General features: G+C 38.5%; 1 protein-coding gene and 1 long non-coding RNA gene across 3 annotated transcripts; one reads left to right on the top strand and one right to left on the bottom strand.

Annotated features, from left to right (window-relative positions):
* Window positions 1-2442: 2442 nt before the first annotated feature.
* Window positions 2443-3806, bottom strand: LOC143302738 (uncharacterized). Its single transcript, XR_013058512.1, has 3 exons — window positions 3589-3806; window positions 2775-2889; window positions 2443-2647 (listed from the first exon to the last, which is right to left on the bottom strand). It is a non-coding gene; the product is annotated as an uncharacterized LOC143302738 (long non-coding RNA).
* A 4294-nt stretch (window positions 3807-8100) lies between these two features.
* On the top strand, window positions 8101-13326 carry LOC117159899 (uncharacterized). Of its 2 annotated transcripts, XM_033340098.2 has the most exons (3): window positions 8101-8417; window positions 11294-11825; window positions 12276-12782. In XM_033340098.2, exons 1-3 carry the CDS (start codon window positions 8336-8338, stop codon window positions 12697-12699), a joined length of 1038 nt encoding a protein of 345 aa, XP_033195989.1. In that variant the 5' UTR covers window positions 8101-8335; the 3' UTR covers window positions 12700-12782. The 2 variants fall into 2 exon arrangements, with proteins under 2 accessions (XP_033195989.1, XP_033195988.1); XM_033340097.2 differs by lacking the exon at window positions 8101-8417 and having other exon boundaries at window positions 11365-11825; window positions 12276-13326.
* The last annotated feature ends 2396 nt before the right edge of the window (window positions 13327-15722 follow it).

Below are 15722 nucleotides of genomic sequence, written 5' to 3'. Positions count from 1 at the left end.
TGCATAATAAAAAAAAAATACTTAACATATCACTTTAATTTAACTACATGTGTCTTTTAAACATTATGTTCGTGAGACAACTTTTATTACATTCTGTTTTTCTGCCATATACACAGGGGAATTATCTTTTAAGAAACAATCTCGTAGATTTGTAATACCCATCTTCCTGTTCAATAACAGTCACTTTGTGCCACCCTTAATGGATTAAGACAGATTTCGATAAAAACGATCAAGTACGAACAATCCCATAATTACAGCGAAACTGTAATGTAATTTAGGAGGAATTTTTTGTTCGTACAGCTGTTTCTTCAGCTGAGCCGTAATTTCCTACTTCATAAACGGAAAGGTTAAAGAACATAGCGGCCAAGCGAGTAAAAGGATCACCTTGGTTTTCACAGGTAATTCTTCCGATCACGGTCTGCGATTATAGAACATTTTTTTTATTTTTTAATAACCCGCACAGCCTTGAATAGATGAAAACGACCGCGTCGACTTTCTTATATCCGTAATGGTATTCCATACGACAATGTGTACGGCGTAAAACGCAGATTATTCTTTATTAATTATACCTTGAAACGATCAACGGTTTCGCCATGTGACGTACGTAACGTAAAAATGTTACTTAACATGCTACCCATTCATGATCTAAGGAGAAGGGAGAAAAAGAAATCGTTTTCAAGATCGCTCATCGATGATGTTCACGGCTAAATACAATCGACTGTTTCGATATCCATCGCTATAGAAAGGCAAGTCGTACATGTGGTGACAATAGTAATGGCTATGTAGTTAACGCTATGAGACACATGTACTACTTCTAGCGTCGTGTACAAATGCGTTATACTGCAAAAGTTTCGCATCAGATCCGTTGCTGAATTTGTAACGACAACTAAATACGTTTTTACGAGATCGTCTCGAATTATTGGAAATTATAATCCTCGAACGGACACATAAATACGAATTGAAATTTTTGAAATTGAATTATTGGACTTCGGATGGTCATGCGAATTAATATTTTTGTAAAAATAAATACAGGAACGTGAGCGAAAGGTGAATAGAAAATTTTACCTTCTAAATATCATAACGCTCAGTTTACTTTGAATATTTTGCGAGTTTTATTATTTTCTTTGCTATTTATTTTCTTTTGTTTTTTATTTATTTTATTTATGCGCGTTATATGCATCTCGCGTATTCGTGATATTTGTTACGTTATGTCTATTTCTGGTTCGCGAATTATGCGTGTTGCAATAAATAGACAACGCTGACTTCGATCTTACTAACATAAGATTGATCTCTGGAGAAATGAGCGCTGTTAAGACAGCAAAAGAGCAAGACGTTATTCTTGAGAAATAACGATGAAATAAAAAGGATGAAACTAATAATGAGAACCTTAGATTCATTCATAAAAACTAAATTGATTTGTTATCTGGCAGGTGATCTGGTTAAGTAAAACTTTTACACGCTATTGTATGGAATATATGTTTAAGAATATATGTTTAAGTAGCTTAACTGATTCGAAACATAACTATGAATTGATACACTGTCTAATAAAATTATTACTTATTTTGTCTTGACTGCAAAGTAAATCAAAAGTTTAAAATATCGTACAATTTTTCTATTTTAAATGCAAAAAAGATTCGTGGAAAGATATTTTTACTCCATTAGATTGGAACACAAACGCATTAACAACAATATTAATCTCATCCATTGTTGAATTATCAGATAGCTGGAGCATTTACATTCTACAACTTACATTAGTTTTGTGAAAACAGTAGCGTCGAATACAATGAGAATATAATAGTAGATTTTGGTAATGAGTACAGCTCGGTACCAAATTAATTATTCTACATAATTTAGCATAGATCGTACGATACTTTAATTGAATTTAACGAAACGTAATCTTCCAGTCGACGAATGAAAAATGAATCTACTATTTTTAACGAAAACTACAGCCTGACATTTCGAGCACAGATTCTGAAACCAAATTTCACTGGGGAATTTATTCGTTCAAATTTTAATATTCGTATTTTAATATTTCAAAATCGTATTTACGTTTCAGAAAGTACATTTTTCCGATGCGTAATTATTACTATATTTTGTTTGCAATTAATATCGGTAGAAAAATGACATTTTATTATCACGCAGTTAACGTTGTAGTAACTGTATGATTAAACATCTATTATAGAATATTATGTGGTATTATCAATATCAATACAAAAATATCTACAAAAAGTACATAATCATTACAATGACTTCTATCGGAGTAATTTTAAGAACGAAGAAGATTACAGTTTGTTTAACTGACGCTCCATATTGCATATTATAAATAATATCGTGCAATATTTCTATTCTTTAAGAAAAGATTGATGATTTACTGAGATAAAACAAGGCAGGTGAGGAAATTACTCAATTGACCAATTTTCACTTTTCAAACTTGTATTTCCATTAATGCAACCACGTACAGATTGTGATTTCAAACTTTTTCTCCATCTTACTCACAGAATATGGCATCGCACTAATTACTTCGTTAGTTTGATATCTAATACTGATATCGAACATCCGATCATCTTCACAATTACGAATCCTAATGAAAGTTAAAAATACAGTGCGCGTATCTTTCAATATTTTCCGTATGAAGATCTTTCCAGGCCTGAAATATAATATGAAAGAAAATAATGAAAGCAGATATTCATTTCACCTATGTTGCATATGTATTAAATATCATAATGAAAATACTTTACTTTGTACGTTTTTGTATCTTGTATAATATTACGTACATTTTATGTATTTTGTGCTCTCAAATTTTTCACAAATACGTAACAATCCGCAATTTATATATTAATTAAAATTTCGCATCCGAATTGACACGTAGTAGCTTTATTTGCTTCGTAACTGCAAGGCAGAAATAAAAAAATTTCATGGAAATTCGTGTGAAGCTACAAATATGAAAAAGTAAATGCAGGACAAACTACAAGCCCTTAATTAAAAGTCCAGATCAAATTAAAACGAAATGTTGGAAAACGTCGTAAGAGTAGATCATAACACAGACGTACATAGCTTATAACACGGATAACGAAGACCCGGTCAGCAGCAAATACAATTTGTATCGCAGCTTGCTTTCTGTCTGATTATTGAGATATCCGGTTTTAAAACGTATCAAGTTGTTGAGTAAATCAACGGCGTTCTTGGCAGTCGATATATTCTTACTTGTGACTCGTGAGATTAAAGAAATTTATTACAAATTTATTCTATTTGCTGTTTCATCTATTTTTATTTAGTCTATTCTTCTAGTCTATTTATTATTACTCGCTACAAATTATACAACGTCTGTCAAATGATAAGATTCTGATAAAAATGACAAGAATTGCGATCAGATAATTAGTGCCACGGTTGTGAGTCGCTGAAGAATATACAAAAGATTTTGTTCGTACGTTGGTGTGCTCAACTGTATCAACCATTCACCGAACACCATAATTCTCACGCGTTCGAAAGGCGTCGTGAACGCTCGTCGAAAAAGAGATTCATGTGCGTAGCGAGGTGATCGGAACAATCGAGACAAAAAGGGTGGAAAAATCAGGCGTTGCAACACACCGGCTGTCATAAACGAGAGTGGCGACGAGGCGAGGAAATCGGCTGTGTGCCGGTCGGCGGAGCATCCTGCTCACGGCGTCGTAATAATAATCCCTTTAATCAATTAGCTCGACGGGAAAATGAAGCAATCGACGTGGCGCGGAGACTATGTCGGCGCGATGCACCGCGCTTGCCCGCAGAAAACTACCGACCACGGATATTAATTATCTAGGGCAGAGATGCGCACAATGCTCCGTCTGTCTCAGCTGCGATTGGTCTGACATGACTTTCGCTTTTTCCTACCCCACGCTAATCTAGCCTCCTTTCCATCTCCACTTCTTCCTACCTAGTCCCTGGGCCGTTCATCTGCTGCGTGCTATGGAAATCACGACGCGCCGAAAACGAGAACACGGCGAGCGCTGTTCGCTTTTTCCTGGAACGGAGACGTCGTCCTGCTCGTCTCTCGACAGAATTCCCCTGGCGCCGTGCCGCGGTTACCATTGTTCCAACGATGCAAATCGCTCAACTGGATCGAAAGGAGCTCAACTCGCTGGCGATCAACCGCGACTCGGTAAACGCGATCCTTCGCTGTAAAATCTTTCAGTTCGTTTGGATGACGGAGGCGAGGATGATCGATAATTGGCTGGAAAGTTTTATCGCTATCGTTAGCTTGGCAATTAAACGTTGAATCCTTCGGGCGAATTTATGAACCGTCGCATTCGCATCAGAGTATAAATTAGGATTTATCGATAGATTTCTAGAGGCTGTTCGGAGAAACTGCTTCGAAATCCGTAAAATTAGCGTCGCTCGGACATGATGAGCGTGATGAATGAAGCGTATAGCCTGGTTGATGTAAAGTAAGCATATCGATCGACTCGATGATTGTTTCTTAATTGATTCCTCTATTGTGCTCGAGTCTGTACGACTCGATAATTTAACGTCGATCAACGTAATTTCTTTGTACCGAATTCTAATGGAACTAGATTTGCTCAATACACGTACAAATTTTTCGTTATATGTATCAGGAAGGTACACGTTCGTAACAGTTGCGTAAGTTTTGCTGCCATAATGCACGATCAGATAGTTAGCAAATACGGAATTATAAAAATATGTTTTAGGAATAAATATAGGGATACTCGCTATTGGCTTCATTCTATTTCTCGTAATTGCTTAAAAAGATATTAAATAATTTAAAGTAAACGATATTTTATATACTCTTTCTTTGTTCCCTTGACGACAACCATTTTCTCGGAGATATCGTCAAGTTTTAGAATCGTGTATTAATAACAATTCGGAATAATTTAATCTAATTTTTATTTATTAATCTTAATTTACTTTCTGTCAACCTCTCTCCAGTATTTCAAGAAGCTCGGTTACTCTCCAAAGGATCGCAGCTCTATCTATAACGGTAGTTTTTGAAAGTTCTCTTTACGAGAAAAAACTAAAATATCAGTTCACGTGAGACTAACGTTTAAGCAGTTAACACGAAACTTTTGCATAGCGCTGTATCGGTAACGCTTTAAGATCGTTAACAGATACGTATGTCTGGGTTCAAGAAACGGAACGTTGGTAAATTAGCCGAAGAAAAAGCGCAAGCTTTCGTTCTTCATCACGTGAGAGATCTTATCGATCAACGCACGCTACAGCATCGACTACTTGGAAGTTCAATTTTTGTTCTTTTTTTTCTTTTTGGTTACGCGGCGGCCGGTGTTGCAACGGTCCAATCAATGACGTGCCCCGATGATAAACACATTCGAATCTGGGCCAACAATTCATATTACCGCAACGTTGTCATAGCGGGTGCATCTCAGCAACTGTGGTACGCTAGCATCGGCTACGTTATTACTACACGAGCAATAATAAATCGTCGATTTAGCAACGTTCTTTCAGCAATCAGTGAGAGCGCGCTAACTGCCGCGAGTGTTTCGCGAACATCGCCGTGTACGTCGGCGTAAAAGGGAATTAGAAAAAAACGGAAGGCGGAACGATATAGATCCGTCGAACGTACTTACGTGGCCGAAGATCGAGAAGCCGAACGTTTATCTAGAATCGAACAGTTAAACAGACTCGTGTATGCGGCCGCGATTCCCACGTTCGTTTATTTCCAGCCCGGCAAGGAAAACTGAAAAGGGTAGGAGCAACGAAAAATTCGCGCTCCGCTGAACGCGAAGCAAAATCCACGATGGTTGGCACGTGGTTGCGGGTAAAACGTAGAACCGTGACAGAAATCGATGCATCATATCGTTCTTCCAATTTGCAGCGTCCAACTAGGCGAATAAATTTGCACGGCACAGGCTCAGATGCGATCTGCCGCTGTACATCATCGAGACAACGAAGATCGAGTAAGAGGGTACGAAACGTACGAGCGACGCGGCGGTAATACGTCGATTTGCTAGATTGCGCGCTAGTCGTTCGCCTCGCAGGAGCATCCAACTGTATCTGTATTCCATCGACGATATCGTCATTTTCACGAACAACTTCGTACACGTAGGCAGATCGTGTCCTCGGCCTAGAAATCATGCCCATCGTCATCCGTGCTCCGTATATCGCAATGGGTCAGAGCGAAACGTGTTCCGGGCAAATGCTTGCCTAAGTAGCGACGTTAGTCGTGCTTACCCATGCAGCCGCTAAAGTTCTTAATCCTAATTTAGCGGGACTATGGCTAGCGATGAATCTTTGCCGGTTGCGCAAAAAATATGGTGTAACCGGCGCTCCGCCATCGCCAGGCAATTTATATTAATCGAGCGTGATTATTAAATGAAACGAAGATTCTACATCCGACCGCCTTTATCGTGATTATTCGCGTCAGCGAATCTTTACGTTTGCGTCTGTAGGAATTGGGAACGACGATCGCTTGCGAATATCATCACGCTGTTGTCTTCTTCGTGTATTATAAAAAAATAAAAACCTATACCAACGTACTCTGTTTGTGTCACGTTATATCTAATTACATCCTAGTTGTACCCTGTTATGAATTATAAATATCTAGGTATAACGGTAGTCGCACGGGCTTAAAAAATATCAGATAATGTTATTAATTATGGCTTTATCCAATTCATGGAAATATTTATAAACCTTGAATAAAAAATGAATTTCCTATGTGCTTTACTATACCTGATTACGTATTATACATATTATGATATGTTATAAATATATAATATAATATAAATATGTATACATATTTAGTAGATGTATTAATATTTACTGTACTTGTTAATTACTATTGACCAGTCAATATGAATAATGGAATTATACGATTTGCAATAATTGAGTTTCATAAATACATAAATCAAATCAAATCATGCTTTTTTAATTTATTACTTTATATTAAGTGATATAACAAATTCGTACACTTACACTAATAAATGTTACGATTGTCTTATGTATAATAGTATAGCACACGATCGTTTTCTGAAAGACAGAGGAAGTTCCTCGATTTGATTAAAGGCTAATCGTCAAACGATATAACAATCCTACGATTGTTTCATACTGAAAATACGTTAATATAGTCTTTTAAGGAGCAATGGGAGCCAATGACTATCACACACACGTTTTGGAGAAACTTTAGGAGAAACTCGTTTTAATGAAATTGAAACACATAGTTGAGAATAGATTCCCGTAATATTTGACACGGTATTGGCCAACTACTCGGTTACTTATAATTCAAAATACACAAAGCTTTCTATTAAGAATGCAACTACTTTCCTATTCGATAAATCAACGTAGAGGAACTTTTGACGTCGTTATATTCGCATCACGATTGAAACAAACGAGCGCCCAAAATTTGACTAACAATAGGAATTAAATTCTCACTCTGAACAGGCCAGCGTTTTCACTTCCGAAGCAAGCTTGTAAATCATTCGGAGAATACCGAAAATTACGCAAAGTCGTCCGAAACTAAGATCAGTCGAACTGTCCGGTCTTCTTCTCTTCCTTTTAAAAGCTAAACTTCTGATTATCGTATAAATGAGGTGACAGAAGCCCGAGTCAAAGGGCATCCTTTGAAAAGTTCACGTTCGGCGAACGTCGTTGTAACCAAAGAACGCAACGAATAATCTACATAGATATTTAATAAAATGACGAAACGTCGAATAACTGGCACGAGATGAACAGGCATGTCGGTGCCTCGGGTGATCGTTACCGTCGTCATCATCTCCCGATCTCTGCCATCGGCTGTGACATCAAGGCCGCGTCTGCGGTAATTTATCATAACAAGAGCTTTAAATTCGTGATGCGACAAGAAAAGGCACGAACAATACGAAGATCGAAAAGGAAGAACAGAGACGAACAGGTTTCGATGTAAGAGACAAAGAAAGGAAAAAATGGTAGAGTAACAGCCTGACCAGGGTCAACCACGATGCCAAGACGCATCTCTTACCGATCCTCCACCCGAGGTCCTCGATCCCCTCCTGTCCTCCACTTCCCTCACTGTCTTTCACCCCACAACTCGCCCCCCTCCCACGTTCACCAAGAAGTCTTGCCTACCTGGTAGCATCCTCTTGCACTCGCGCGAGGACTTTCTCCGAAAGACGGTTAACTATATAAGCGAGATCGACGATGTTTGAAGCACGTTAGACGAAATCTTACGGATGCGTCGAGTAGGCCACATCGCCTCCGCGCCTCTAGCTCACAGTTGATTCTATTTCTTCGTCCTATTTCCTACGTTACACACGTGAGCGTATCGAGAAGTCCTCTCGGGGTAAAAGTTCGTGCATGTGAATCGGCTTCGGCTGTATCTTGAAGCTACATCAACCACTCGTCAGGGATCATGAGGCCCGCGAAAACATGGGCTCCCCTGGCAGCGACCGTGCTCGCTACGGCCCTGCTCTTGCAACCTATCTACGCCGAGGGTAAGAATATTTAGAAAAATTCCATACCTACGCGAAGAAAGTAAAAACATCCAGAACAATTAAACGAGATCGATATTTTTGTTACGTAGAATTACGAATACTCGGCTGAGAATATCCATTAAAAGTAAAATATAACGCGACATTTAACAAAGTGTCGAGCTATATTAGTTACCAAACTCGAGATAATAACTTCAATCGACGTAAAAGTTGGTACTTTCCAAGTGGCAACGTTGAAAAACCATGTCACGTTGAAACAATCGGTTCAACTATACTTCTCTGGCTGTACGCTAGTTACGATCTGAAAAAGTCTCGTAAAAATAAACCCGATTTACGATTAAAAATCGAAGTCGCGAAGCGAAAGTATAATAGTCGAGGCGTTTTATTACCCTTCGAAACTACTTGACGGAAAACGTGCCGAAGCGCGTAGAAAGTCGAAAGCCACGAAAAAGAACTAGAAAGTTTAAAAAATTGACAGAAAGCGACATACATGATAGCACGATGCTTCTGATTAGCGTATACGTAGCGGAACTATCACTTTGCACTGATTGAACCGGGTGAAAGATAAATTACACGCGGTCGCGCTGCTCTAAGTTTCTCCTCGTGGTCGAACGTCGTGCGTTCGTTACTGAATGAAAATTGAACGTGAAATTGAAAAATTAGCACGCGGAAAAAAATAGAAATCGTCGTCGCTGCTTCGAGCAACTGAGAATGAAATATTCAATGGACGAGGCGCTGTGAATTATCGATACGGCTCATCGACGATGTCGCACGTACTAGTAAGCTAATGTGAAAATTGAACCGATATCTCGCCATCTGACACACTTCTTCTATAGTTGCGAACGAATATAAACCATTTCGATAAAATCAGATATTCCGCACCGGGCCATTTCAAAATTAGATTCGTCTTTTAATCGATCGGATAAAGAGAGGAGACTTTTCAGCGCGACATTAAACAAAGTATACTTGCATATATGTATAAACAGTATGTATGCACATATTTATGTATATGTATACAGACATATACTTTATATAAATACATACATGTATACATAAGTATATTGTATATAGTACAATAGATATTGCACAATATATAGATATTGTACACAAGATGATAGGAAGAAAACTCGATAATATATTTCTGTCCCTTGATCTTTACGTCTCTCTATAACTAAGAAGAAATATTTTAACGTAAAATAGCTGTCAGTGGAGGGAATCTGTTTTGTAGAAACCAAATAATATTTTAATATCTTTCAACAATTGAATATCCTGACAAGCAATATTTTAAAAATTACGCAAAGCGTGGAGAGATACGCGTTAAGCTGCAAAATTGAATAGAAGAACAATTTTAGGATCAATTGATTAATTTTATTAGGTCTTGAATATTTTACCGGTACATTAATCTGAATTTTAAAGCTGCTCTTCCATTTTTTTCTTCTTACAGTCTTCATATAGTTTTCGCAGTAAAGAACTTGTATTTCTCATCTACGGCAAGATTCAGGAAATATTGTGTCATTATGTAGCCATGATAAAATATAGAGTAGGAAACTTTAATAGTTCTTCGTTTTGTTTTTACGAAATCAAAGGCCTCGATGCAATTTCTATTTTGATATTGCAAGCGATGTAATCATTATCATTAAAAGTATTACACGAGACAAGCAAGTTTCTGAATAGGAACCGTTACAATCTACTTGCGATTTTGTTGCAATCAATTCTGTAGTTTATTTTATCGAAGAAATCTTAAATTATGTTTAATGAATAGTAATCACGTAAGTACTTCCGTGCTGGCTGAATTAAGTATCAAAATTTCACTTTACGTAAGAAACTATTTATTATGCAATTACTTTTGAGAAATTGAAATTCACACATATTTTGATTTACATTCGTTTTAATATACAAGAATTATAATTTTCGTTTTGTAAGAAGATTAACTGAGAATCAATTTTGTAACAAAATTGCCTAAGAGTAAAAATTATTTAAGTTTAAATTAGTTAAAGTACAAATATTTTGTTGTTATTCGTATACTCGGCGAAAGGCATCGTTTCACTTATTTCATGACATGGCCTGAAAACAAGATTGTAGTTTTTAAATAGCGAAATAAGTCATTAAGCGAACCTTGAATATTCAATTACGAATATTCTTCCGGCAATGCTCTGTCAGGCAATGAAACAATAAAGGACAGTAGGGGAAGTTCAGTCACGAACTTGATTAAAGACAATGCGAACAGATCGTGGCTCTTGACCTCGGCAATTTCAAAGGTAGTGGTATCTCAGTAGATTCGCCGAGAAGGTTGTAGATGAGTTTAGAGAACACTGTATGAAGTTGTAAACTACGATCACACGACATAGTTAACAAGGCGAAGTCATTTAGAGATCTCCCACACTTTCACCGACTAATGACAAAGATAAGAACAAAAAGACACAAGGAGAATCATGATCTCGTTAACGTTGTAATGTAACGTATGTAATAGAAATTTCGGAACCTACAAAGAAGACAGGACTTCTTCCATACAGTTGCAATATTTATATATATAGTTATGAGAAGAAAATACAAAAGAATAATTGCATAACAATAATAGGAAAATATATTATTTGTAACGTGATATAACGAAATTCACATATTAAACAGAACTCAGATCAGCAAAATGCTTCCGATAGAAACGAAATAAGAAATACTCGTACAAACAAATCTAACAATATATTTGCGACTATGTTTACCAAATATGTTTACGTCATTAGTGCAACATGTTGCAAATATTAATATATCTAAATCTTATTTTACTAAAAACTAAAACAACGGCGTGAAACTACCTGGGGATCTGCTTGAAGGTCGTGCGTACAAGTTGAGAACTCCTGGTGTGAAGAAACGTTTATTTACAGCTCCAATTTCGGGTAGCTACTTACCACCATCAACAAGCTATGGGACACCGAACTTAGGAGGCGGTGGCCCATCCTCCATCTACGGTGCACCGTCTGGTGGTGGTGGAGGCGGCGGCGGCGGTGGTGGCGGTCGTCCTTCCTCGAGCTACGGAGCACCATCCAGTAGCTATGGAGCACCATCCAGCACCTATGGCGCTCCATCCGGAGGAAGACCATCTAGCACCTACGGAGCACCTTCCAACGGTGGTGGCAGACCATCTTCGACCTATGGTGCACCATCAGGTGGCGGAAGACCGTCTAGCACTTATGGCGCTCCTGGAGGCGGCAGCGGCTTCGGCGGTGGATTGTCGTCGAGCTATGGCGCACCATCGCGTGGATCATCGATATCCGCTAGTTACTCAGCACCTATTTCTGGAGGTGGTGGAGTGTCCACCAGCTATGGCGCGCCTACTGGAGGCGGCGGTGGCGGCGGATACTCAAGACCATCTTCCACTTACGGTACACCTAGCACCGGTGGTGGCAGTTTCGGAGGGTAAAATATTTTTTTTACGATATTTTTTTCATACTCGAGTAGCTCTAAGTGAATTAGGATTAAATCGTTTCGAACGAGCACAGCACGTATTGCACACATTAATCCTACTACGGTTCTCCAGCTTCTCTAGTATTCAAATCTCATTCTTATTTCAAGCGAAATGGATTCGTAACATTTTATGAGAAATTGTAGCGCAATATCAGACGAAAAATTCATTCCTGTCAATTACGATTCTTTCGTATCTTCTTTAAATTTGGAAAGAATGCAATTCTATCGGAAATGGTCGAAAGAACGCAGCAGGCTTGAAAAATTTAGCGAGACCAGCCTGTTTTTAATTTATTCTAAAACTTTCTTTCTCTTTTTCGTTGTATATAATTCCATGTACATAAATATGTATCGAGAAACTTTGACAACCACTAATCGAAATGTTGGAATCGTTACCGGTTCTAGTTCCGGTGGATATTCTGGAGGCGGTGGTGGTTACTCTGGAGGCGGAGGTGGCTACTCTGGAGGTGGAAACGGTGGATATTCCGGTGGTGGTGGCTACTCCGGCGGCGGTGGAAACGGTGGATACTCTGGCGGAGGTGGAAACGGAGGCTACTCCGGCGGAGGTGGAAACGGAGGTTATTCCGGCGGAGGTGGAAACGGTGGCTATTCCGGCGGAGGTGGAAACGGTGGCTATTCCGGCGGTGGTGGCTACTCTGGAGGTGGCGGAGGTGGTTACTCTGGAGGAGGCGGCGGTGGCTACTCTGGAGGAGGTGGTAACGGAGGTTATTCCGGAGGTGGTGGCTACTCCGGTGGCGGTGGTGGCGGTGGCTACTCCGGCGGCGGAGGTGGTCAAAGTTACGCCAGCAACGGAGGTTACCAATATTAATCGGAAGAAGTTTTCATCTCGCGCGACGACCTTCGACCATGTTTCACCAATCATCAACCACCATCGAACGGGCCAAAAGAATTTTAACACATCGACATCCTCCATGTCACGATCCAGACACAACAAACTCATTCCAAACGTTGATCTTAGCCAGACCAATGGAACATCTGCCGATGAAACGAAAAGGAAGGAAGCGGAATCGGAGGTCATTCTCGCGAACCTAAAATCATCGCCCAAGTATTCAGGATCCGCATTAAAAGTTTAACAGTAACGCGGTAACGGCCGCTGCCTTGCGAGAACTTCAGTGTGTATCGTAGCAGGCGTATTTCTGAAAGCAAACGGAAGAAAGGGAATACGAGAAACTTAAAAGATTCGAGACGCTTTTGCTTACCTCTCTTCCTATTTGCTCTTAGGAAGCCGTCCGCTGATAATACTTACCATCGCATCGAATCGAAAGGAGCGAATTTCGTACGCACGAGAGTCTCTGAAAAAGGCAGGCAAATTGGAAAGAAAGAAAGAAAGAGACACGAAGATGAATTCGTTCCTCGTTCAGAGCCTGTAACTTATTTATTTTGTAAAAATGCTTTTTGTACTAATAAAGCCGCTACGCTGGAAAAAGAAACGTAATCACGGATAGAAGTTCATTGCGACACGACCTACCCTTTGTAGCTAGAATAAAGACCAACGACTATACATATACGTAAGGCGATTGAGCTCGTCGTAGGGTTAGTTGGGCGACGTAGTCGGTCGGTCGATTTATCGATTCCCTAACTCGAATACCGGGAAGGCATGAATAAGTAAGAGTTCTTTCTATTTCTGTCGTAACCTAGCTAAAAACGCGTATCGATATCGGGACCTACGGCTCCTACGTTGATTCGCTCAAATTATAACGGAATGTATCCTGACCTATTTGCCACTCCCTTTCTGCAATGGATGTTCAACGTTAGGTAATGACCACGTTTCTCGAGAATAATTGTTAGCCTCGTTTCTTCAAAAAACGAAGGTCTCCTCTTTAAAATCCGTTCAGAAACGCGAAGACGATGAATTTAATTCGCTACTGGGGATGCTTACGCATTTATGGGAGATTCAAAGGCATTAAAGCACAAAAAATGCATATATACAAAAATATACGAAATATGCAAAATATTCGTCATGATATCTAACGAGTAAAACAAATCTCCGAGTAGGTTTCATTTCTCCAATTGGGTTTATAAAAATATAAATTTTCATATATCCGCGATATATTAACCCTTTGACTACGGCAGACTTTGAGACGTACCAAGCGTACCATACGGTAGTTCTGTCGCGACTTACACCAAGAACAGTGAAATTTTTTGTTAGGCTTACATTTCTGAGAAAACATATTGAAATAATTAAAAACACTGAATTCCATTACGTTAAAGCAATATTGTTTATTCATTCATATTCTCATTTATTCGAAATCACACGTTTCCACAGAATCAGAAATATGAATTATCGTTGTTTCATGTTTGCATGTACTTTTCCTGACCTTTCTCTTATCCCAATACTTCGTTTCAAGAATATAAAAGACATAACTGGAAAATAAACATATTTAAATAATATATGACTGACGGAATATGTAATTGTCGAATTAGCATTCACTTACATCTGGTTCAAGTGAGATTAGTTGGAATTGCGGTCGATAAAATTTTCCGAGAGCCTATAGGTGTCTACAGTACCATAAGAGCAATTCTTTTAAGCGCCTTTAGGCGCCTGCAGTATCACAAGTGCAAATGTAATAAGTGCCTTTAGGCGCCAACATTAGTCAAGGGGTTAACCGGGTTAACGACTGTTAATCAAAGTGAAAGTTTTCGAAGCAACGTAGCGTTTTCAATTTCGTGTTTACGTGGCCGCAAATGCAATTCTTTCGCTGCTGGGGATAATTATTAAAATAACAACTCTGACTTTTTCGTACACTTTTTATTTTTAACATTTACGATCAACATCGCGTTCAATTTCTCAATTATACACGTATAATATGTCGTATAATACAGTATCGGTAACGCTTTCGTAATACATATACATAGATATGTTCTTACGGGGTAAGTCGGGCATTTTTCTTTGTTTTTACACATAATAATACTCTATGATAGGTAGGCGTCCCAGGCTTGCGAGATAGGACGAAAGTTACAATAACATTAGGTACGCGATTCCGTTTCAAAGCAGGTGAGTAGTTATGGAACACTGCGTTTCCGTAACGCTGCGTATTATTATAGTAACGAGTTCGCATCACTAGCTCGATTGAACCTTTCGTTTCGCGTTCGGCGTTCAGGCAGCCCATCGTTCGCACATTTCTTCTTCGCTTTTTAATTCGTTCGCGATACACGCGAGCGCTGGTTTCTCTTCTCCTCTGGCCAGATCGCTGGATAGTACACCCGAAATTAAAGAGAAATTAAGGAGACACTCGTCGCTCGCAAAAAATGAAGAGGGTCTCCCTAATTCTGTGGAGTTACGAAACCATCGATCTCTTTTTGCGAGAGGATAACCACGCTATATATATATATAAATATATATATGAATATATATATAAATATATATATATAAATATATATATATAATTATATATATATAAATATATATATAAATATATATATATAAATATATATATAAATATATATATAAATATATATATATAGTACGTATATATACATGTCTTATATATATTTTTTTATCATGTTTTTCCCTTCTTACGTACTTTCTTACCTTACACGCTAGTGTACCTAATATGTGTATGTATAATGTAGAGCACGCATCATGATATGTATAGATTTTCCGTTACATCGTTGATTACAATGCATGGTATTTGATATGTACGTGACAGTGGCTGTCTCACAATTAACACGTACGCCACTAGAAATACATCGGATCTTATCATATAGATTTATCTACGCAACAATATTCATTCGCATATCGCGAGATTCTCTTTCTTTCCCCTTACACGGTATGCCGTTTCAATGGAACAGGGTGAATTGACGAACCAAGATATGCTATAAATTATTACA

This window comes from Bombus vancouverensis, chromosome 5, assembly GCF_051014615.1.
Source record: "Bombus vancouverensis nearcticus chromosome 5, iyBomVanc1_principal, whole genome shotgun sequence".
Taxonomy (NCBI): Eukaryota; Metazoa; Arthropoda; class Insecta; order Hymenoptera; family Apidae; genus Bombus; species Bombus vancouverensis.
This window is presented reverse-complemented; position numbering and strand designations above follow the sequence as displayed.

What these genes read in the sequence shown, in the direction of transcription:
- LOC117159899 (XM_033340097.2), top strand. Translation starts at nt 11,462, where the DNA reads ATGGAGCACCATCCAGCACCTATGGCGCTCCATCCGGAGGAAGACCAT. An exon ending in GGTGGTGGCAGTTTCGGAGG is followed by an intron (nt 11,826 to 12,275) that starts GTAAAATATTTT and finishes TACCGGTTCTAG; the next exon opens with TTCCGGTGGATATTCTGGAG.